Source organism: Lasioglossum baleicum, chromosome 7 (assembly GCF_051020765.1).
Source record: "Lasioglossum baleicum chromosome 7, iyLasBale1, whole genome shotgun sequence".
NCBI classification, from domain to species: domain Eukaryota; kingdom Metazoa; phylum Arthropoda; class Insecta; order Hymenoptera; family Halictidae; genus Lasioglossum; species Lasioglossum baleicum.
Window position 1 is genome coordinate 10,616,510 of NC_134935.1, and position 23,112 is coordinate 10,639,621.

Genomic DNA, 23,112 nt, shown 5'->3' on the forward strand with positions numbered 1-23,112 from the left:
GGCCTTTGAAGCTCAAAAAATAGGTACCCATATGCGATAGAAATCCCACCGAGGCCTTTGCATCTATAGAAAATTTACTGTACTTTAAATCACAAAAAACAATTTTGCGAATTTTTTACGGGTAATGCTGAAATAAATGACAAATTTATCATATTTACAGATTTTTAAATGCGAAAAGAGATATTTTTTGCAATAATCTGGTTATAAACTGATGGAGATACTCCAACGGTAACCCCTGCTCGTGGGGAGTGCTCCGCGACCGGAAAGATAACTCTCGCAATTTTTTGCCTCGAGAAGTACGTACGGAAATTTCAATATGCCGTTTTTTGCAAAAATTATACACATTTGAAAAATACTTGTTACATTTTCAACCAACGAAGTCGGTGGGAAATTGCTTGTAACAAAGAAAGTATGCACCATAAAAAAAACTGCACGTACTGCTCCAACTACTGTTGGAATATAAATCTCAAAAATTTTTGGTTTATTGTTCGAAGTAAAAAATTGTGGAAGTTCTGAATGGGGAGAGTTGTACCGCTGTCATTTTATAACAAAATTATTATAAGAAAAATGTGGTCACACTTCATTTTTGTATAATAATGATCTGTAGTCTCTATAAGAAGTAGAATAGCCACGCCATAATCAGACGCGCTAGCTGATGTCTGTTCAACACGTTCCGTGCCGCGTGTATCATCGATGGCGCATGTTAAACATGTGATAAATGCTGATATGGTTACGTGAACATATTTTACAATAAATTTAAGACCGAAGCATATATTGTTATTATGTTTTATGAAGAATAAATTGATGAAGAATAACTTACATTTGTGAAGAAATTGGCTGGGTGAATTATAAAAGAATAACATATGAGAAAAATTTCAGAATGTTGTAACGTTGTTCTTAATGGAACAAAATCATTACGGGATGAAATCAATTTTTATTTTACTCCTGCTGCCCACAATTAATGCAGAACATTATTATATTGCATAAAGATCCGCCGTCTAGTAATGATGTTATACAGAAACGTTTTATTAAATGTGTACACACATCACGTACGGAGCTGTTTGACAATGGTTATAGATGATCTAGATAGTAGTTTTCAATTGTGCATCTCCAGTGGATATCCTTAACAGATATAAAGCGTCCGACAATTTTCGATAAATCATGCTCAGTGTTGGAATAGACAGGACTTGGTGCGCATCTAACAACGCGAAACGTAAGACGGAAAAAGATTTATTCCCGTTGAAAGGAAGACTGACGCATGCCGGGATGAAAGGAGCAGCTGGGTCCGTACAGAAGATGCCACTTTGGCGTGGTTTTAAATGAATTGTTCATAAACGGTGGAAATTCGATCCAAAATCCCGAGACCGTCGGGACACAAAGAATAGATGGTCGAACAGTTTTCATGTCTTCTTCCAGCAGCCGTTGCATCCAAATATTCTTGATCCATATCCAAAACGTTCCCGTCATCTGGACTAGAAACGAATTCCGCGATTACACAAGCTTCTCGGTGAATAAAAGTTATTGATCCATTTTACCTGAACAGCAAGTGCAACAGTTCACCAATCAGACCCTCGTCTTTCAGCGGTGTTGCTGCTGCTTCACAGATGTCCCTTTTCAGGCAACTTTTCCCGTCGATGCCTTTCCTGAAAACGTTTTATCGAGTGGCATAATTAGATCTCATCAATTTACTGGAGTTTATTACTGAGTTACAGCTGTAAGCATTATTTGCATTAAATCATTCCGAAAATTATTATTCACCTCTTGTTATGAAAATTAATGTAAAATTTGCCAGAAAATGTGTATACTATATTATACGTACTTATACAGTTAAATCATTAAGATTAATTCATTCTTTTATATCCATTTTTATTTTTATATTCATCTTAGGAAATTGAGATCACGTGAGTGGAAGTTCACGTGAAATTAACAGAAAGATCTGACTCGAAATTCCATCGTAAAGAATTGAAAGTCAGTTTTCAAGATGTAAAGCTGTAAGGGAACGCTAAAAATTCAATCTCTCAAAGCCGTAATCCCGGTTTCCTCTAAATTCGACATCCAGTTCAAATCGAATAAGGTTTTCACCTGTCCAGTTCGCTCTTGAGAATATCATAGACAGCTGCTCTCTCGTTCCAACCGGCATTTCTCCGTCGTCGCGACAAACCCTCGAAGAAATTGGTGAAGAAGGTCGCGTTGTCAGGCAGGCTGTATTGGAATTGTATGTTCTGGCCGTAGACCAAGGTCCTACCAGGTATTTGCACCGGCACTGCGACTCCGATCAGCAGCTTAAAGATACAAACGAAAACGAGTTTTTAGCGATTTTTCACCATTTCGATCGTTTGTAACTCGTAAACCAATTTACCAAGTCCGATGAAATTTACAAAACACATTTTTCAAACTTCTGTTACCAGCTCAAATATGAACGGTGTAGAAAACAATTTTTTTACTATTTTCTTTTGTAATTCCGGCTAAACATAGTTCTTCCAAAATTTTCATTAAGTGTCGTCATCTATCAAGCTGAAGACTTTCATAAAAAAAGTTATTATATAAAAAGTATGTACGTATCTGCTTCAAATTTAGGGGAAATTTGTAGATGGAATTCGACTGGAGCATCGGGAGACTGAACTCGAGGAAGCTGCAGCCGTCGAATACCAGGAAGCTGACCGTGTTTATCGGTTCACCGGCGAACATCTCTCTTGATTCCGAGGGAATAGAAAAATAAGTTCCGTCGCCGAGGTTCGGTGCGAGGAAAGAATCAACGAAGGAGAGAAGGATCGATGGGAACGGAAGAAACAAACGAGCTGGGCTCCAGTTCCAGCCACTTTCAGCCCGTTCATTTTCATACGCGATGGAGCAATTTGTCCGCGACGGAGGCCCATTCATCGGTTGAAAGGGAGACCGGGCGAAAAAATTCATCACCGAAAGTACGTAAGCGTGTAAAACAGCCGGAGAATAAAAGCCGGCCGTAATCCGGCTTTCTTTGGCCCGGGAGAAACCGGATCGTCTAGAAGTTTGATGATGTCGCTCTCCTGTTTTTACTCGGTGTCTTCGGCTCGGGCTCGGGCACCAGCATGGGCGTGACCGTCAAAAGAAGCCAAGCGCAAAAGGACTACAGCAACGCGAACGAATGCAATAACGTTTCGCGTCTCCTTTGCCGTCGTCGATAAAAGCGAGCTCAGTTACACGAGCTAAACGAATCGAAGGGTCCATCGCGGAAACGTTAGCTGCGAGGAAAGATGGCCGCGGCGTTCCTCTGCGAAAGGGACAATGGACTGTGGACGCCACTTACAAGATTTCATTTTTCTACGTTCGGCGCGGTCGGCGAGATCACAAAAAATATTAGAACTACACGATCTAAGAAACAGCACGGACCCGATGGTTTTTCTTCGACTAGACTAGTATAAGCTAAAAGAAGTTAAAGAGATCTTCTTTCTTTGTGACTTATTCGGCATTGTGCTATATGATGCAATTACACGGTTAATTTAGTGTAAAAAAGATGTAGTCACGAACTGGTATAAGTGTGCCTATACTTAATTCTAAGAAAAGATTATCGATTTCCCCGAAATTCTATCTTTAACCATCTAATTAGTAGAAGAAAATCTAGGCACAGTTTCAGAAAGCAACCGTCTGATATTGTTTGATTCAAGGCGCACTCTTTTCCAGGGAACCCTAGTTCAGCTAGCGTTTGCCATCTTCCGCTTTATACCGTGGATCGACCGCTTCGTTCATCTTCCAACAAATATGTTTTCTTGACTTTTCCTGGGAAGAGCGGTCCGCTGTTCGAGATCCTGAACGATCTCAGTCGCATCCGGATCGCGTCCGCATCTCCCACGTTTATCCGGCTGCATTTATTTCTGTCGGTCCCTCGGGACGCGCAAAATACCATGCAGATTCCAGAATAAGCACGATTTCTTTTGCCCGTCGAGCAAGGCCATTTTTACCACGCTTATTTGCTGTTCCTTTGATTCCGTTTCCCCAGACTTTTCATTTCATTACATCCAGCACATTTATCCTCCTTCCGCGACGCTTCAAAGACGATGCGCGGAGAGTCCGCGGGGTTTAAGGGGCAAGGGAAGAACTTCTTTCCCTATCCAGTCCCTTTTGAGATTCCTTCCCACACCCTGATCCCGACTCTACCCCGTCCGCTCTTCACCTTCCGGTCGTCGAATTCTTTACACTTGCAAAAGTTCCGTTTAACAATCCTGCGAAGTTCGCAGGCGAGAGAAGTTTCCCTTCTCCCGCGGATCCTCTCTATCTGGCAATTACTTTTCTTACGCAAAGAACCGCCGTCGCCAGGCCTGCTTTAATATCAGCGCGTCCTTAATCGATCGCTCGATCCAAATCCGCCCTGTTTCGAAAACTGGCGCACGGTGTGATCCGCAACATCGTTTTGGCAGTTAAATGTTCCGTGACCCTTTTACATTACTTTATACAAATAACGAGAATGTGTCTATCTCCAAATTTTCAGCCTTTTTTGTATAATATGCACCCAAAGGAATAAGTTAGCTGAATTGTAAATTAAAAATATCGGAAGGCGTTATTTTGTCTCGTAAATCTGGCGTAAATATAAGGTAAAATGATTTCTTATGGTTTTACCGCAGCTGCAGGAGTGTATTTCTAAGGAAGGACAAAATTCTCAGTAGAATACACTTTCCATTGATTTTGTTATACGTAATACAGTTTTGTCGCAGGGTGCATGATGAAGGAATTGACGAAGTTGATGTAAAACATGGGATTCAGTATTGGAATAACCCGTTGAGACGACCCGAGTGTTTAAATCATCATCAACCAGGTAGAAATCGGCGCCGTCTTGTTAAATAGACCGAGGATAACGAATAACATCGTTTTTACTATTTCTCTCGACTCTACGACGTTATGTCGTTTATTCAAGGTTCTAGCACGCTTGAATTCGAGTTGCTCGCCGAGAGCGATGCGCCATCTTATAACCGTACGGTTCGTTCTATTTGTGCAAACGGATTCAAAGGGAACGGCGCGGCGCGGCGGCGGCGGCGGCGCCGGGGAATCTCGACACCTCGGCACGAGCGGGGAACGGATATACGAAGCACGGGAAACGCGAAGAAGCTCCTCGCGTTTCGAGCGGCCCCGGCTGGGCTGATAGGAAGACACAAGGGGGAGAAATGAAATAAAGCCCGACAAAGGGTGGGAGCAAGAGGGAACGGAAAATTACAGCGGGGCCGCGGCCCTTTTTTCCCATTCGTGGGAAATTTAGCCGGCCTCCGCGAACGCAGTCCTCGTATTTCAACTTTTGAAATACCGCTTAACCCCCATTCGTTCCCAAGATATTACGGCGTCGGTGAACTTTCTTTCTTCCTGGTGCTCCTTCCTTCGCTTCTCCACTCCCCGAACCTTTATTCCACCCACTTCTTCTGCTCGGCTCTTCATTTGCTTCCCACCTCACTGCCATTTGCTTGCCAACTTGTATCGCGAATCGCTACCCTACGATTTCCGCGAAATTTTCGGTCGAGCGGCCAGTCTGACGTTGCTTTTTCTGTGTCACATCAACAAATTTGATGTTTCGACTTTCCTCCAAGACGATGATATTCCCTTCAAAATAGCGCTGAAAATCTTACTGTCGTCTCTCGTTCAGAGTTGGGCATTAATCGATTAAAATTTTAATCATGATTGATTGATTAATGCTTCTTCGAAAAATCGACGATTGGTTCAATCGATTGGTGAAGTTAATCGTCAATCGTTGATTAAAAGAAGAAATCATCGAAAAATCGACGATTGAATTAATCGATTGATGAAGTTAATCGTCAATCGTTGATTAAAAATAGAAATCATTGAAAAAAACATAAAAGCACGTAAACAGAGTTTATATTATAGACCGAATGACAATACACCCAAACTCAGTTTACATTTTTGTCAGTATTCATATACATATAGTTTTGATTCCGTATTTCATTTCGAAATTTCAGCAGTTAATCATTAATCAATTATCGGATTGACGATTACAATTGAAAGGAATGTAATCGTTAATCGCAATTAACGACTAAAGCAGAAATTTAATCGTTAACCGCAATTAACGATTGATTAGTATTTAATCGATAACCGCAATGAACGACTAAAGTAGGAGATTAATTGTTAATTGCAATTATCGATTGAAGTAGAAATTTAGTCGTCAATCGTTGATTAAATTTTTGCCCAACTCCGCTCTCGTGTTATTACTTTAACGTCATACATTAATGTGGAATACAGATCGGTACGGATAATCGAGGTTCCACTGTATCGTGGATTAAACGAGTATACGTCATCCTAATTGTGTCGTGCTTGGTATCGTTTTAATCGGGAAAGTTTCAGGAATCTGTTGGTGAAAGTTGCACAACGAAACAATGAGAAACAAACAAGTATTATCACTGAATCTTTCAGGGAAACCAAGGGATATTGTAACAGTACTAATGTAATGTTCAGTGTTAGTATTGTTCGAACAATAATGTTCAAAGAACAATGGTCAACTAACAGCTGTTCACAAATCGTCCGGTTGGGTGGTTGACTTGTATGTGCTTTCGGAGGAAACTTGTGAAGGACGCGTTCGGGGTTCGATAACGCATACTTTGGTGGACATAACTGATCGTTAGAATGCGGAAAAGCATGAAAGAAACGAGAGAAGCGATCGAAGTATCGAGAACCCGACGCCTCCAGGTCAATGCGCAGGCACGAAGCAAGCAGGAGCGTGTCGCAGCAATTTGTCGAGAGGCAGGGGGCCATAAAATCGTCTTACCCTGTCTGATCGACGGAGGGGCGGCGGGGGGATCAGCTGATTGGGGGATTTCGCGGGGCTCTGCTCGACACGGCAAATATTTCGATGCTCGCATTAAGGAAGCGGCCGGGGACGGGAAATAAAATCCACCGTTTCTGGGTCAGTGTGTATCTAAACAGACGGAGCCTGCACTGCGTCAAAAAGCGCGACATCAAAGCGCGACGAAAAAGAAGAAACACCGGCGAGAAGGAGGAGGACGGAAGGGCGGAAAGCGCCGCGAAGAAGCGCAACGACTTTCAATTACTTCTGTCTCTTCGCGCAAACGAGTACGCGCGCCGAGACTCGGCTCTGAGGTCTTGCTCGAGGAACAATTAAATGATCAAGCACGCGTCTCTTTTGTGCCATGAACGCGCAAGACTGGTCTGATCGAGCCGCAAAATGTCAACCGGGTACTTCAAAGGAGGGCGTTCGGCTAGAAATCAACTAGTAATTATACTCTCTTCAGATAAAATTACGTAGTGTTACATGATTTTTTGGTACTATAAAGTTAATTTCGTATTTACATCTTTCCTGAAAGAGATTCTTTTGTTAGGAATTATCAAATTGTTGTGTAATTTGTGTAGCCACGAAGTTCTGTTGTGAGATGTTCGAATTGTACAAGCAGAATAAATTGCTTAAGTCAGACAAGAATTGTGATATTGACCAGACCAAACAAGTGCATCCTGTAAATAAGGAACGGAGAATAGTTGTGTCTTGAATCAGACCAGTAGAATAAACTGTATAAGTCAGACAGGAATTATAGCAGTAAGATTAGTCACAGACAAGCGCTGTTGACTCTCTCTGTCTCTCTCTCTCTATAAATAAGGAATGGAGAATAGTTGTGTTTTAAATCAGACCAGTAGAATAAACGATAAAAGTCAGACAGGAAGTGTAACAATGATATTAGTCAGACAAGTGCGAATTTTTCGAACGGAGTCGCATTATTAATTGTGTTATCCCAACGCGAGGCAGCAGTTAGAGCGTCAACGGCATATTTACGCGGCCCGCGATCCTATAGAAATCCGGTGCAACTGGAACGGGAGCCGCGAGTAATTGGGAATGCCAACGCCAACGACTATCGCCAAGGCAAACAGGACACTACAGAAAGAGTTGCCCGATTTAATTAGGAAATTTTAGACGTGGACTTTGGGTACGGCTCGAGTTAATTATTGGCCGTGGATCGGCTCGGAGAATGGCAAGCCAAGACGATTCGCTCTATTTAAAGTTTCCGCTATTTCCCGTTTCGACGTGGTCGGAAGAGAGAGGGTTGGGTTAAACGCGTCGCTGTTCTAAGTCTCGGCGTCGAACTCTCGAGTTCGGTTCAGTTTGTGTACCGTTTCTGGCTACCGATTCCCTTTATGTCCGTTCTGCAGAATCAAGCCACCACGGGTAAAGCGTTTAACGGCCGTCTAATTAATTCCTCCCTGACGAGTCCGACATCGGAGATGTTAATTGCGCAAGGGGGAATCAGTCTTTCTAGCCACCGAGCAACTTCGCCGTCGTGGCAATTCCTTCCGAGTTTTTGCCGTTTTTTCCCCCACCCTCTTCAAAAACTACTCCGAACGTTGAATATGGTTCGGCGGTGGATAGCAGCCGTGGACTATCGTCCGTGGCCGCGCCAGGAAAAATGAAGGCCGGAACCGCCGCGCCGACGGAATGGGTGCAAAAGACGTATAAATTGCACTAGCCGTCTTCTAATCAGTTCATTCGGCTAGGCCACTGCGAAGTTCACTCGACTCTCCATCGAAGTTTCCCCTCGGGTATTTTTCAGTGAAACGAGTCACGAAAGCCTGCTGATTCGGGATATCTGATCCCGAGAGTCAGTAGTGTTTGACAAGCTTTCTGACTATTTGTTTTTACTCCTTCACCCATCAACGATGAGAATCACTTGTAGTATAATCCTGCGATCCCTATTAAATTAAAAATAATTCTCACTAATCTGACTACTCTTGTTGCTTAACAATGAATCGTCGCTTTCTACTGTAGTACAACAAGTTCGCTTTGTATGAATCGTTCCAAGAAGTACCGTGAAAAGAAATCCAGGTCTGAATATCAACTGATAAATGCAGTAAAAGCTCTGCCGGATTGGCGATCCGTCACACGGTGGATCGCACAGTATCAACTCGACGCTTACAGCTGTAACCGTACGTGAACTTGGCATAGTGTATTTCTCGAAGAGCTTATCAGAACGACACGTAACCAACCCGGGCCGGTGGCGACGCGTTAGCATTCATCGGAATGTGAATACATACCTTGAATGTGCCGCCGAAAGGGTTAACAAGTGGCGGAGGATACAGCAGTTGTCTCTTCTCACGGGCTTGCTCGCCGACGCGGCTTGAAATCCCGTCCATCCCGAGGCACAGCAATAGAAACACTGTCCACTCCGCATGCATCTGAATAAATATGTTCGTCCCGCGTGTTCATTATCCCCCATTTGCAGCAACACAAGCAGAAACGCGGATAGCAGCGTGGCTCCCGAATTGTTGGAAACGCGACGTCACTCACCTCTTTAGCCGAAAGATGACCCAGTCGAAATCAAGAAACCAGCTACGGTTCGTTCCTTCTGAGACACAAAGGATCTCGCAGCTGCCGGCAAACTCGCAGCCTCTTGTCTCTCGAGCAACCCGGCACGGCCCGGCCGCTAGAACTTGCAGTTCCTCGGCGAAATTAACGTGTCATCCGTCAACTCGCAGCATAGTTACACCGGCAGGCCTCTGCGGCTGACTGTAGGGAGCTAAACGAGCTAATTTTCCAGCGGATTCAACTGAGAACACCGTACCGAACCGTTCCTCTCTTATCCGCTAATCTTTCGAATTTATAAAGCAAGCCGCTTTCTTGCCTTTGGCCTCTCCGTCGCGCTAATGGGTAAAGAAAACGACAAATTTATCGCGGTGGAACAACATTTTTTCTTTTCCATTCTGATGGCAACGGGTTTGCGACGATAGTGACCGGAACGTGCTGTATCGGTGAGTGACTGTTTTACAAATATTTGTAGTCAGGTAATTACGCAGTTCTCAGACAGGTGGTGATTATATCACCGTAATTGCTTGTACACTCCACTCCAAACACCAGCTGTCCTAAAAATGATGAAGTATTCAAAGACATCTGATGTGTTTCAAGCAGTATTACTTTTTCTGTTCAAAATACAGTGTTCCCGCGATTCTTGTGAGAACCTCGGGGGTATCGAGTCTCAGGAAACGAAATGCTACTACGTTTTTTTACGTGTGTTGTGTGCCGAACATAGATTTCTTGGATAACTTTTCCAAGTGTAAACGACGATCCCGAGTAAATGCGGGAAATTGTTGTATTGTACCAATGCTATTCCATACCTGAAAATGATACGTCGAGTATCATAATTAATTTCTTTGGTTTGTTCTTTTTAATACTTTAATCTAGTGGGGATAAAAAAGTCACATCATCCGCATACCCGACAGTCACATCAATCGCGGGAACACTGTATTGTTGCAAATACTATTTGGAAATTTCTGAAACTGCTTTTACATTGCTGTTTTTATATAACTGAATTAAAAACGAACTGCTAAAATCATTAAAGAAAGAAAGAATATTTTTATTTTGCATAAAGATACGCAATCTAACTCTGGATCAAAATGGATCCAACTCGGACCATCCAGATCGAAAATCCACCTCTTCCACAACAGAATTTTTATCGACGTTCCTTTGTCGACCTCCCGTTGCCACGAGCGTTTGTCAAAGTCGCTCGGGGAGAGATCACGGTAGCTCGCCGGAAGTTGTCGAGTAAGCGTCTAACTATCCTCCAGGTGACTGAGGACGCAGACAACTTCGAAATAAGTAGCGGTGCACAGGACAAGTCTCGGGAACGCGGGGATCGCGAGTTGAAACTTGGCGGCGCGGTGCGACAACGACGCGACATTGGTGTGCGCGATGACAAAGGGACAGAATCTCGCGCGTATAAACAAGACACGAAGAGGAAGACGTGTACGCGAAATGGGAAGAGGAAGAGGAAGGAGAAGGAAGCTAAGTTGTCGAGAAGATAGACGCGCCACCGAAGTGGACGATTACGGGTTCAAGAAGAAGTTACGACGTCGATCTTCTCCTACCGGAAGAAGAATTCCGTTCGAAACGTTTCCGGCGGTCTGAGATATCGGCGCGGGTCGGCGTGCGGCGGGACGGGCAAGCAGAGTCGAAGAAAGGAAGATTTTTCATCAGGCAACCGTGGCAGACGGTGCTAGGGATTATAGAATTTCAAAAGTTGCTGTATCTTCTTCACCGAACGCGCGTCGGCCGCTCGAGAAATATCGGTATTGAAGTTTCAAGGATTCTCGATCACAAAGCAACATACATATTCTGTTCGTAAGAGCCCGGCGGAATACGCGAATCTCGGTGAATGGCGGACGGAAAAAAAGGAAACAGTTTGAAGCGGAAAACGCGGAGAGGGCAAACGCGATTGAAAATCGTGACAAACGGCCACGCGAGCGGAGAGAACGCGATTCGCTGCTCTGGCGCGAGATGGAGAAAGAGAGTGGGATTGTGGTTGGTTCGGAAAAAAGATCGGCGGGCTTATGTCGCATTTCCGGCCATTTTACGGTGTGTCTCGACAGCGAAATTTACTTAGGACTTTCCTCCTTGTCTCGTTCCACTTTTGCGGAGGTGGCACGGCCGAGAAGGTTCGATCGCCCGGTTAAAATCGAGCCGACTTATGGTTGCGCGCGGTCGAGAAAGGAATCACAAAAGGCGGGGGCTGCTCTTATCGATCAGTCGAATTGGATGTCGAACGAAATGTTATCGTCTACTACTCTTTGCCACGTGAATCGCTCGCGCGTCGATTGCTCGTTTCAAATACCGTTTCGATCACTGTCACTCCGCCGTTATTTGAGAACTTTGATCGATAGGCAGCCCGCCGAGAAATTTCCACTGTGTATAAAAATTCTGCGGCTATTATCGCCTCGCACGACTCCGGGTTACAAGTAATTTATAGCGTTGTCGCGGACATAGTGGTTCATTTTCTATTTGATTGCCAGTCGAGATCGTTTCGCAGCGTTCCTGGATATTTTTCCGGTCGCGAGGTGTTCCAGTTTACTGTTGTTTGGTACCTTGTATTGCGAATGATTCAACTGGGACCGCTTCTGCTTACTTTTTATAATAATCAGGACGCAGATATTTTTATAGAGTAGTTTCGAGGGACTAGATTTGATCAGGAATTTTCTCCATTGCGGTTTCTAACTTTTAACAATATTAGGTTTTAAACTGTAAGGGGAGAGCTGGGTAAAATATTGTTCAATACAATAAATAATACACCATGTATTTTATTTTAAATCGAATGTGTACTATTCATATTTTTTTGTATCACAGAGAAACTGTTTAAAATATTTTTCCTCTATAATTCATTACTGCATATCATGTTCAAAACGATGCAACAACCTCGCGCTTGTTAAAAGTTTAATTTTTTCGTTGCGAAGAAAAAGTGAACTGGCTTCTACTGAATTTTTGATAGTTGTGCCAATTTGACGGGAAAGGAAAAAGTTCAGTTTAGAAAACCGGGGTTGAATGGACGAATGAATTTTTTATCGCGCTGATATAAGTTCACGTGAAACTCGAGCGGTGGAATTTTAGTTGATTTCGAAGGCGTCGGACAAATAAACGACAGTGGTTCCATCCTCGAGGAAGAAAGTCGAACCGTGATAGGCAGGCAGGCAGGCAGACGTTTAAATCCCGGATCCCCTAGGGGAATGCGATCTCCGTGAATGATTCCAAAGGTGACTCGATGCAATCGGGATAGGCCAAGATGCAGTCACCGCCAGATCTTCCCAATCGTTCCGCTTCCCGATACAATTCGTCGACGCTGCGGTGAGTGGAATTAGCTGTCCCTGGCAAGTCTTCGGTCGGTCTAATTGAAAAAGACGAGTTTCCATCTGAGCACGGTTCTACGAACGGTTCATTAATTCTTTACACTCTAATGATGGCTATAACGTGCCACTCGAACTTGCTGTACAGCTGAAAAACATTTTTACATCGTGAAATGTATTGCTTTTATTCTTCCATGAAACTTTTACCGATATACTTGTGATATTTTTCTGATTCTAATGAAACCGAACATGATATCGAACGTCGAACCATGTTTGCTTGCGCCATTGGCTATTTAGTAGATCCTCGATTATTCAGAAAAATGTCATAAATATCTTTGAAAATGTTTCATAAAAAAAGACCAATATCAAGACATTATTGCAATATTTTTGTACACATGTTCGAGAACACTTATTCCTAAGAAAATACAAAAAGAATGTTCAGAACGAAAATACTCCTCAATTCGTCGTCCACTTTTGAAAATGCTAAGAAAGTGCATGGTAAAAGAATTTTTACGAAACGTGAAACTAGAGGGGCCCTTGAGCTGCGACGAATTGTCAGTGCAAACAGTATAATTGTCCGGTACACGTGGAATCTCGAGAAAGGAGGTGAAGACGGCGTCGGTGGTCGGTTAAAGAAGGTCGTAGCATTGCGAGCAACATATGAACGGCAAATATTGTTGGCATTATTGACATTTGGTGGTATAAGCTAGACGCCGATTGTTCTCGGGTGTTTCGCCGGGATTACGTTTGTAGAAATTCGACGGTGACGCGTGTACACAGCAGGGAACACGGCAAAGCGAAAACCTACACGAAACACCTTCCATTAGACGCTTAATGCAAGCGCCTAACTTCATCGCAATTAGAACGCCGCCGCGCCGTCGCTGCGCTCTGGCTCGGTTGCAATTTCCTTTCGAGTACACGCGGCCGCGTTTCGAATAGCAAATACGTGCCCAGATTTTACCACCGTCAGAGATCCGATCGTCCGACGAACACCTCCATGCTCGCAACCGGTGCCCGCCGATCGGCCACTAATTAGATCTCTGTTCTTCGTTCGAATCGCGGAAATCCTTGACGCGTTCACCCTTTGACGGGAACCGACATCTATGGAACGCCGCTCGTTCCACATGCCAGAGGGCACAACCAGAAACGCGATTCGACGTCGACGACGCACCGTGGGGAAAATTGGTTGTCTGAGAGTGGAAAAGTAAAAAAAATAAAAGTTAATGGAACACAGAGGATATAATGTAATCATTAGACAACGGATCTTTGTGCAAAGTAATTATTTGGCTGCGGATTTTATGCATTTACGACAAAAATGTGCACGTACAATTTAAAGCAGTGAACATATTAAAAATATTTAAGGACATCAAGGTATTCGTTTCAGCTTAATGGGATAATTAAAAGAAGACTCCTGTGTCCTGCAACCAATGGGAACATTTTTTATTTTGCATAAAGATCCGCAGTCTAGTAATTATGTGTTCTACCTGAATTGCAGCAAACTGGAGTGAAATAGAAATTTATATTATTTCTTGGTATGTTTAAGAGCTTGAAAATAATATAACAGTATTTTTAAATTCTTCTAATATTTTCACTGTTTATAAAATCCGCTGTCTAGTAATGATTAACTGCTCAAAAATTCATTAAAGTATATAAAGCAGTAGCAAGTCGTCACACAGTGAGGAAAACCAGTCATTTAAAAAAAGAAATTCAAGTCTTTGATAATATTTGGAACTTTCTTTTTGAACACTTGTAATTAACTGTTTCGGGAGGTAGTGTCAACACGCTCCTCCGATTATTTTTATACCCGGGGAAACGGTTCTTTCACGTATATCTTTTTTTTTAAACAATGTGTACCCTGTTTTTTAAATGGTCGCAATTCTTGTTTACACGGTGTACAGCTCTCCGAATAAATCGTTTAGAAAAAGCGTGTAAAATACATAGTGCATCCGAAAGCTAGCGGATCGATTGCGGATGTAAAGGTCTAGTAGAAAGAATATGTTTTTTTTTAACGGATCATATGAAAACTTTCAATTGACCGGTATATTGTTTTTATTCATTTGATAATATTTTTTTAAGTAAAATATTGTGGATGAAACTTGATCAGTTATTTTGATTTAGCTTTTATTTCGAGGATTCTTGTGCAGAAAATGTGTATCTATGACATACTGTGTTCCGCCTATGGTATCGTTCCTTTGTAACTGTTTCAGATCACGTGGCCAACGCGGCAGTAGCTGCTAAAAATACGAGTTTCCGAATTAGGTGAATCGTACACAGAGGATTGAAAATTAAATCGTTTCATAAACCATGTTGGTTCAGAAGTATGCATAAAAACCCCCTAAAAACGGCACTGTGTGCAGATTGAAACTAAGGAAGATATTAATAAGAGCCGTAAAAAATTACGAGCAGATATTTTCACGTTTATAAGGCGCTAATTAATAGTTAAAAATACGTTCAAAACAGAATCCACGAGGTTCATCGTGTTCCTCGTGTTTGGCCCATAAACCGTGCGGCATTATAGGCAGATTGCAGAACTTCGTGCATTCGCAGTGCATAAAAATTTGCAAAAGACGTTAAAAAGAGAAAGTTTAGATAAAGACGGGGAATTTTACTCTACTTCGGACTTGTTGAAACCAGTTGAAACGGTTGAAGACGGTGAAAATCACGGTTTTCCGAAAGTTTAGTCTTCGTTCAAAATATATTCTTTGTAATTTTTCAAAACTTTAATTTTTCGTCCCACCTAGTAAACCAATTGTTTGGTTAAATTTCAAGAAAGCTATTCTTTTTTAAAGAGGATGAGAAATCGCAATTATTTGCGCAGTAACCTAAACTTCACCAAGTAGAATTTCATTGAAAAATGGACTTGCCCGTTTTCAGCGACGATGTCTCCAATTGTAGTAACGACTATTGCGATTCAAGGGACTGCACGCGTCCGAGAGTTGCAGACGAGTTGCAGGAAATGCAACAAGAAAAAAAAATTAGTCTTTTCACTCGTTCAAAGTAGAGTGCCCTATTAAACGCTCAGGGGACAGCATCGCGATATTTACGCGCGACAGACACCCACGCAGGTGTCTCTAACGACGACCTCCATCGTTCTCGGACGGGGCTGTTCCCGCGCTGCGTCGATTTACTAAATTCTCGGAGTGTAGCCGGTGCTCGTGCCTCGGCCGGCACGATGTCCCACTTTATCGCGAGGGAGCAGGACAGCCATTAAGGACTTCCAACGGAATTCATTAACCGGAAGCTCCTCGAGAAATGAATTTCGTTTGGGTCGAGAGGGGCGCGTGCGCGGCCTGTCTCGGCCTGTCCCAGCCCGGCCCGGCGAACGGTGTCGCGATTCCTCGCAACGAACTTACGTTAAAATTAAGTGGATCACCTCCTCGAGGACGTCCTGGCCCCGTGTCCTGCCAAATGGTGTCTCCGCGAGCTCGCAAATGGTCCTTAGAAGACAGTTCTTGCCGTCCCGCCAGCCATGCCTGCGCACACCGAACGTTTCAATTTTCATTTCAGACCAGAGCTCTTCCCTCCCTCCCGTCCCGTATTTATTTTTGCCACTGCGCCGCGTCGCGCCGGCACACGGCTTCGCCTCGCTGCTCCCGTTTTCACTTCCATCTCTTTTTTTTGCCCCTCTCCTTCTAACCGGTCTCCGTTCTGTTTCCCTCGTATTTCAAATGCGGCACGGTAGTAATTTTATTAGGAAGTTCCACGGCGAGCCGAGTAGCGGTCCGAGACGGTATCGGTTTTACAAAAACGGGCGAAAAGAGAATTCTTAAACGCGTTAAGTCATCCCGTTCCCGTTTCCTGAGGTTAAGAAATTCATCATCCTTCTACCGTGCGACTTGGCTGCTATCTTAAAAAAAATCACCGCAAAATTCTCCCCCCACTTCTCTTTCTCCTTCTTTCTCTCTCTCAGCCTGTTTCCTCGCGAGGGCTCCTCAGAAACCATAGCTAATGATCAATTTCTGGTGACGTCGCGTCTCCTCGTAGCTTGCACCGAATCACCCCTGACACTTTCGTAACTTTCAAAGCGGACTCGTTCCCTTGTTACCTACACTTTGTGTCTTCCCGTATCCACGGCGCCCGAGTAATTTCCTTACGTCCCAATTAATTTACGTTCGAGTTCTGGGTGCCGTAGCCCCTCGCTCTTTGATCTCCGTGGCACGCGATGCTCGCTCAATCTCGGGCGAGAACGTCTTTTGTTGCCTCCACGAGCAATTGCATTTCATAGCGATTCTAGGGACCGCACAGCATCGCTTCGCGGACCTACGCGAGAACCGTTCCCGCTTTGCCTAAACCTCGCGCCATATTGTTGCCGGAGAAACGTGGCAGCTAGTGTTCGAATGAGCTTCATCCGAAGCTGATCACTAGCTTCTTGCAATACAATAAATGTTTGATAACACAATAAATAATAAGAATTGAACGAAAAAGAGAGAAACTTCTTGTACATCAAGACTATCTGTGCATATCCATGTTACGGATGACGAACAGGTGTTCAATATCATCTCTGGCAGGAACCGTCCTAGATAAACGAACAGAGCTACCCTAGATAAATCTACATAACTGTTTAGGTTAGTTTAGGGCCCAAACGTACGCACGACTGGTCGTTGACAAAATACGAATGTTCACTTGAAGGGTACTGACAAGTTCACCCGTCATTGCAGGGCTATATAAGCCCTTACATTTCTACTCTCGTGGGCTAGTACTGTCGTAATCACGAATAGTGTCGCGTCGTGCTGCATCTCGGAAGTCAACTACCAGTGAGATCGGACGTTCGTTCCTTTTGAATCAAAGTTTAACCGTACAGATTCCGCGAGTTCGGTGTAAAATCTGTTAGGCAGTGACAAGGTTGCTCCGAGTCCCCCGCATTGCCAGTGCGTCAACACCGTGCGTCTTAGTTTAGGTAATATGTATCACCTTTCAATTTCTTTATATTCTAAATTCAGTCCATTCGCGACACAAACACACTTGTAATACGAGATTCTATAGTCTCTATACAATAAAAATGCAGTGCTGACTCACTCACCTACTAACGCCCAGGCTAAACCCTTGGACCTAGAAAGCTGAAATTTTGCACAGAGGTTTCCTTTAAGATCTATACAAGGGATAAGAAAGGATATTTCGAAATTCAACCTCCAAGGGGGTGAAAAAGGGTTGTAACGTTTGTCTGAGGAATATTTTATTTGTGGTCGGATTTGCTTGAAACTTGATCTTAATGCTCTTTGATATAATTAATGAAACACCTGTTTCGGCATTTAAAAAAATTCAACCCCTGAGGGGGTGAAAAGGGGGTTTGAAATCTAAGATGGCGGCATAACATAAAATTAAAACTCTATAGGGGTGAATGGAGGGTTAAAAGGTTTTATGGAGAAACTATATCAATTTCCGAGGGCATTAAACGATTTTCTATGCGAGCGAAGCCGCGGGCAAAAGCTAGTAAGAATATATTTGTCTTCTTTGATAATTAACTCAAATTCATTGAACCCATAATTATTGTCCAATATCCTAATCAAGTAATTGAACGTCCCCACATGATACAATCTTACCGCTCGGATTGTATTAATTAAATTATACTAGCTACGAGGCTTACTAATTATCCTAGCGATTCCCTGATTAAGCATCAGGTTCTTTCGTGACATTCCAATTGTCCAACAGAGATTTATCCAACCTAGCGGCTCCTCAGTTTCGCATTGGGTTCGTCCGCATCCTAACAGCTCCCTGATTTCGCATCAGGTTCGTCTGTGCTATTATACAACCTCCTAGCAGCTCCCCGGTTTTGCATCGGGTTCGTCTGCGTTTGACTCCATTCCTAGAGGCTCCCTGACTTCGCGTCAGGTTCGTCCTCGCTGTCTATAATCCTAGCGGCTCCCCAATTTCGCATTGGGTTCGTCCGCGTTCCTTAACTAACAAATTGATATCATATTCCTAGGGTAACAACCCTTCGCCGGCCACTCGTGCTGCTCGCAGCCCTGGCTCGTAACATCGAAAAGATCTAATGTCATATGTCCAATAGTTATCAGTTGAATAAAATTGTTAAAAATCACACGTTGCCAGTGCCATTACACGAGATGCACCCCTCAAATTAGGACGGTGACAAAAGTGAAAAGGCATGATCCACGGTGTGCGGGGATTGATCTCGCTCAGTGTCTCCATCGACAGAGATTGGCGTGGCTGTCGAACTAACGAGAGGTTTTTCAACGGAAACGCGGTGCCCCGCAGAATATTCGCAACGCATCCCGCGCAATTTCCGATGGTTACATAGGCGTACTCGTATCAAGAACCGGCCGCGTCGCCCGGTTCATAAAACGCGTTTTCGAGTGCGAGCCGCCGTGCCACGGAGCGCGCGATAAAGCCTCGTCTGCCGTTTGTTTCGCGTAATCAGCGACTCATTGTACGGTCTGTCGACGATAAACGCGAATGTGGCAGGAGCCCCGGTCGCGGATGATTCTCAGCTAGAAAATGGGCTTTCATTAAGCGTTACCGGCCCCGGTCACGACCGGTTCCGTTCCCCGAGATAATTGCGAGTTTATTCGTTCGTTTCTGGCAGTGTTTACCACGCTTCATCGGGCAATTTTCGACGGGGCCCGAGAGCGGCGCCGATTATTTTCCGACTCCGCGTGCAAATCGGCCATTGTTCGTCGTGAGGTGAATCCGAGCGTTTCAGCGATTCGACGCCGAATACAAACAAGGAGTGTGCTTCAGGTGTGGCCACCCTCCGATTTCAATGAACACGCTGCGATGATATATCTACTTTCATTATTAACCAGCTTTAATTGTGTCCTCAGATGGCTAACTAATTTTCAGAAAAACGAGTGCTTGTTCGAGTTTCGATAAATTCAATTGGCGCTCGTGTTCCTGTGTCGAAGTCTCATTTATTCGATCCTTCTATAAGATTTAAATTTTATATAAGAACATGGAAAAACTGTTCTTGTTGTAAATGTCCTTATTATGGAATGGTTTGTGACATCAAACTTCGAACCTGTAATTTACTACTGCAATAGTAGATCCATCATCAAAACAAACTTCATTGAAATCAATGGGAGCTACATCTGAACGACTCTTTGTAAGCAATTAGTAGACAGCGGATCTTTATGAAAATCAAAATTTTTTACTAGAATTACAAGAAACTGGAGAAAATAGAAATTTATTTTCTTTCTTAATATGTTCATTAGGATGGAAAATAAATGTTACATTATTTTCAAACTATGCTAATGTTTTTATTGCTTTCATTTACATTTATTCATATTTGTCACAAATGCATAAAGTCTGCTGTCCAGTAAAATGTGTATTCAGGTCAAATAGAAAAATGTGTTCGTTTAGAAAATTTGTATTTCGCATAAAATCCGCAATGTAGTCATGAGCGATAGAGGCATAGACAGAAAGAGATAGAGAGAAGTCGTGGAAACTCACCGGTTGAATATACTTTCGATGACCTCGTAAGTGTCCTGGAGATGCAAGTCCCTCATCTGGCGAGCCGGTATTATTGTAGGCTCGAGCTCCGACAAGTTCGAAGGAAGTTTATAATTTAATTGAAATGCGGAGGAGAACACCACGCCGCCCCTTTTGTTCATGGTTACCGGTACCGAGACGCCGAACGTGAACTGGAAAATGGAACGAGCAGACGCGGATCAGCAGGAAACGATCCGTTTTCGCGAAACAAGTTTTCAAGCTGCGCGAAAGAATTTGTTGGGGAACGAGGCTGCACGGCGGTCTGTCGGATGGATGGTTGGCTTGGTTCGATGCTGGAACCGAAGTCGCTGCGAAAGTTTGACGCGAGGCTATGTAGATCGCGCCGCCTGTTCGAGTTTTATGGAGAGCTCCCTCGTCACACGTCTAAGCTTCGTCGCGACGTCCTTTTCTTGCGTCTAACTGAGGAATTTCTATTCGGGCATAGTTCGGCTAATGGCTTTCGTCAAACTCGAAAAATCACTGAGAGAATATTTTTTCCTCCTTTAGAGGAAACGGGGACAGTCAGGATAATATTCCTTTCTTCGAGCTCGCATTAGTATCTTCACTAATAATGTGATTAGAACTTCTTAAGCATTTCCTAGTAGACCAATTTTTCCTAATTTCTACATAAAAACAGATATTACCTCCGAATCATGAGTTTGGGGTTTACAAAATATTTGGGAGACATTATTTTGTAAACAGGATGTTTTCCCGTGATAAATTCGCGAGAATCTCGAGTCGCGTTTTAAAAAGTGACACTGTGAATTGGCAGTTTCGCTCGTTACCGGAAAGACCGTTGCGGAGGTAAGCCATGGCCGGAAAGAATCCAATTAAAGAGATGAAAAGGAGGATGGCTCACCGGAGGCGGAGCCAAAAGGCGGGGATATCTTGTCGAATACTTAGTAACCGATAGTGTCTTGTCGAGTGGCGAGTAACTGCTTTCGAGGGACTGGTAAAAGGTAATCTTTCATCTAACCCGGTGCCTACTCGACGAGTTTCGGCTGGTTTATTTAAAAGCCGCCTCCTCGGTGTTCGCGGAGCTAGCTGCGAATACACCATTAAGCTTCATTCTGGAGATTGCTTATTCAAACGTTCCATGAAAACCCCTTATTAAGAAGAAATCGTCCGGTTCCTTGGTCTTTCGTCGCAGCCGAGAATCGACAAGCACCCTGCCGGTTTCACGTCGAGCTCTTCTTCGACGTCGTCGTCGTCGTCGCCGTCGTCTTCGGCCGTCTTAGGCAGGCAGCATTATGAATTCAATACAAACAGAGGCGCAATCTAATTAGAGGGGAACTGGCAAAGGAGTGCTCGTTATCCAGGCAACGGGCTTAATAAGTTCCGTGAGCTGTCTACGGAGATAAGGACCGAGGTTACAACTCGGTTTGTCCCGAATCGTCTTCTCGTTTGTCTGGGACAAACGCAAGAAAAATCGAAGAGCGACCATTGACGAAGAACAGAGACCGAAATTCGCGAGAAGAAATCTGAAATTCGAACCGATTTACCCCTCCGCGACTGAAGTCAACTATAGTCAAACAGCCATTCATTGTCCGCGCCGAGCGTTCTTTTCGCTAACAAAGGAACGTCGATAACTAAAAGATTCCAAGCTTCTTAAAACTTTGTCGGAAACATCCTGGGGGAAGGATTGGGCAAGTTTATCTCATGGCAATTATGGCAACTGGGTTAAAGTGGATTATTACCCGATTAAAAAATATAATCATCGTACTGTGGCTCTAACAATTCGGGAAGACGAGATTATAGTTTAATTTTCATTAAATGAAGTGTAAAATTACGGTGATGTCGCAATGGAAATACGTCTTACCTGAAACAAGGTCCTCTGCGGGTACAGCAGAACGGAGTCACCGTTGGCTGCGAGAAAGACCAGTACCAGCGGAGCTAGCAAGCGCAAGGATGGAGCCATGTTGCTGGTGGACGGCTCGAGAATCGCGGTGGTTAACGATACGTCTGGCAGGAGCGTTTGATTCCCGTTTTCCGGAGGTCACTGGTCAACGAACTGGCCACGGATAGCCCGTGCTGCCTTGGCGCACGTGTCCACGAATTAATGGCGACGCGATAATGAACGCTGGAATTCGCGACCCGGCGCGATGTTTGCGCTTCGCAAACCTTTGTAACCGTAAATTACGTGCCGGTGAAAAATCCCGGGGGCCGGTCCCTGGGGGCGAATTATCGAGCGATTTTTCCGGAATTTTCAAACGGTCGCTAACGAATCCTTTGAAAATTTGCACACGTTTTGATCGCGATTACGGGAACACGGCGCTCTTGATTAACGCCGCCCGTTGCCAAATGTACTGTTGTACGAATCGCACAGTACCTTTGCTTGCCGGTTACTGGCGCGGCTCAGTGGCCCGCGGATTCCGTGAAACTTTTATTCCATCCAGAGCTCACTGAAATCCTCGATGCCACGAAGAACTTCCCTGTTCGGCGTCAGTATCGGCGAATTAATCCGCAGAATCAGCGGCTATTAGCATAAACATCCGCAGTCTCGTTCGCCTAGCGCAGTCCGATCGATCGTATTTGGGTGGCTGACTCGTCCGATACGTTATCTATCCCGATCCTACTGTTTCCGTAGATTAGGAAAGGATGCTAAAAGTTTCAATTGTGTTATTGGTAAAATAAATGGAATTCTTTCGGGCTGCTCGATTTTTTAGAATACTCGGATCGGTTAGCGCTTGCGCCTCGCGAGCAATCAGGTGTCCAGACTTGGTATACAGCAACCTTCTCTAATTTTTCAAAACAATCGAAGGCTAGCGTCGACTCGGAGCACGCGGGTATTTACCAACAGCTAGTAGGCAAACCTAAAGGATTCGTCTTATTCCCTAGGACTAGGGAGTCCTCCATCAAAAGACACGATTCGATAGTAGTTTCTCTATAGCAGACACATTGATTTGCGAGGAGGCGGACTGACACGGTTCCGCGTTATCATACCGCCCGTAGGCTGCTTGGAAAACCAGCGAGCGATTCATCCGGGCATCGGCTTAACCCCTGCCAGCGATAGTGTTGTAAATCCAATAATTGCCCAGGCCGGGACCGTTAAGCAGCTTTAATTAATTCCGTTTCCAGCGTGGCACG

General features: G+C 44.0%; 2 protein-coding genes across 2 annotated transcripts in view; both read right to left on the minus strand.

The window, feature by feature from the left end:
• Window positions 1-735: 735 nt before the first annotated feature.
• On the minus strand, window positions 736-9,558 carry LOC143210357 (uncharacterized). The gene is made up of 5 exons (XM_076427147.1): window positions 9,263-9,558; window positions 9,010-9,150; window positions 2,083-2,282; window positions 1,536-1,643; window positions 736-1,472 (listed from the first exon to the last, which is right to left on the minus strand). Exons 2-5 carry the CDS (start codon window positions 9,148-9,150, stop codon window positions 1,316-1,318), a joined length of 606 nt encoding a protein of 201 aa, XP_076283262.1. The 5' UTR covers window positions 9,263-9,558; the 3' UTR covers window positions 736-1,315.
• Window positions 9,559-11,967: 2,409 nt separating this feature from the next.
• The window catches only part of LOC143210356 (uncharacterized), a 33,747-nt gene continuing 22,602 nt past the window's right edge, over window positions 11,968-23,112 (minus strand). The window contains exons 4-5 of the mRNA XM_076427145.1: window positions 15,936-16,055; window positions 11,968-12,623 (exon numbers count right to left, since the gene is read on the minus strand). Coding sequence (XP_076283260.1) covers window positions 12,458-12,623; window positions 15,936-16,055 — 286 coding nt within the window. The 3' untranslated portion in view covers window positions 11,968-12,457. The remainder of the gene's footprint in view (window positions 12,624-15,935; window positions 16,056-23,112) is intronic.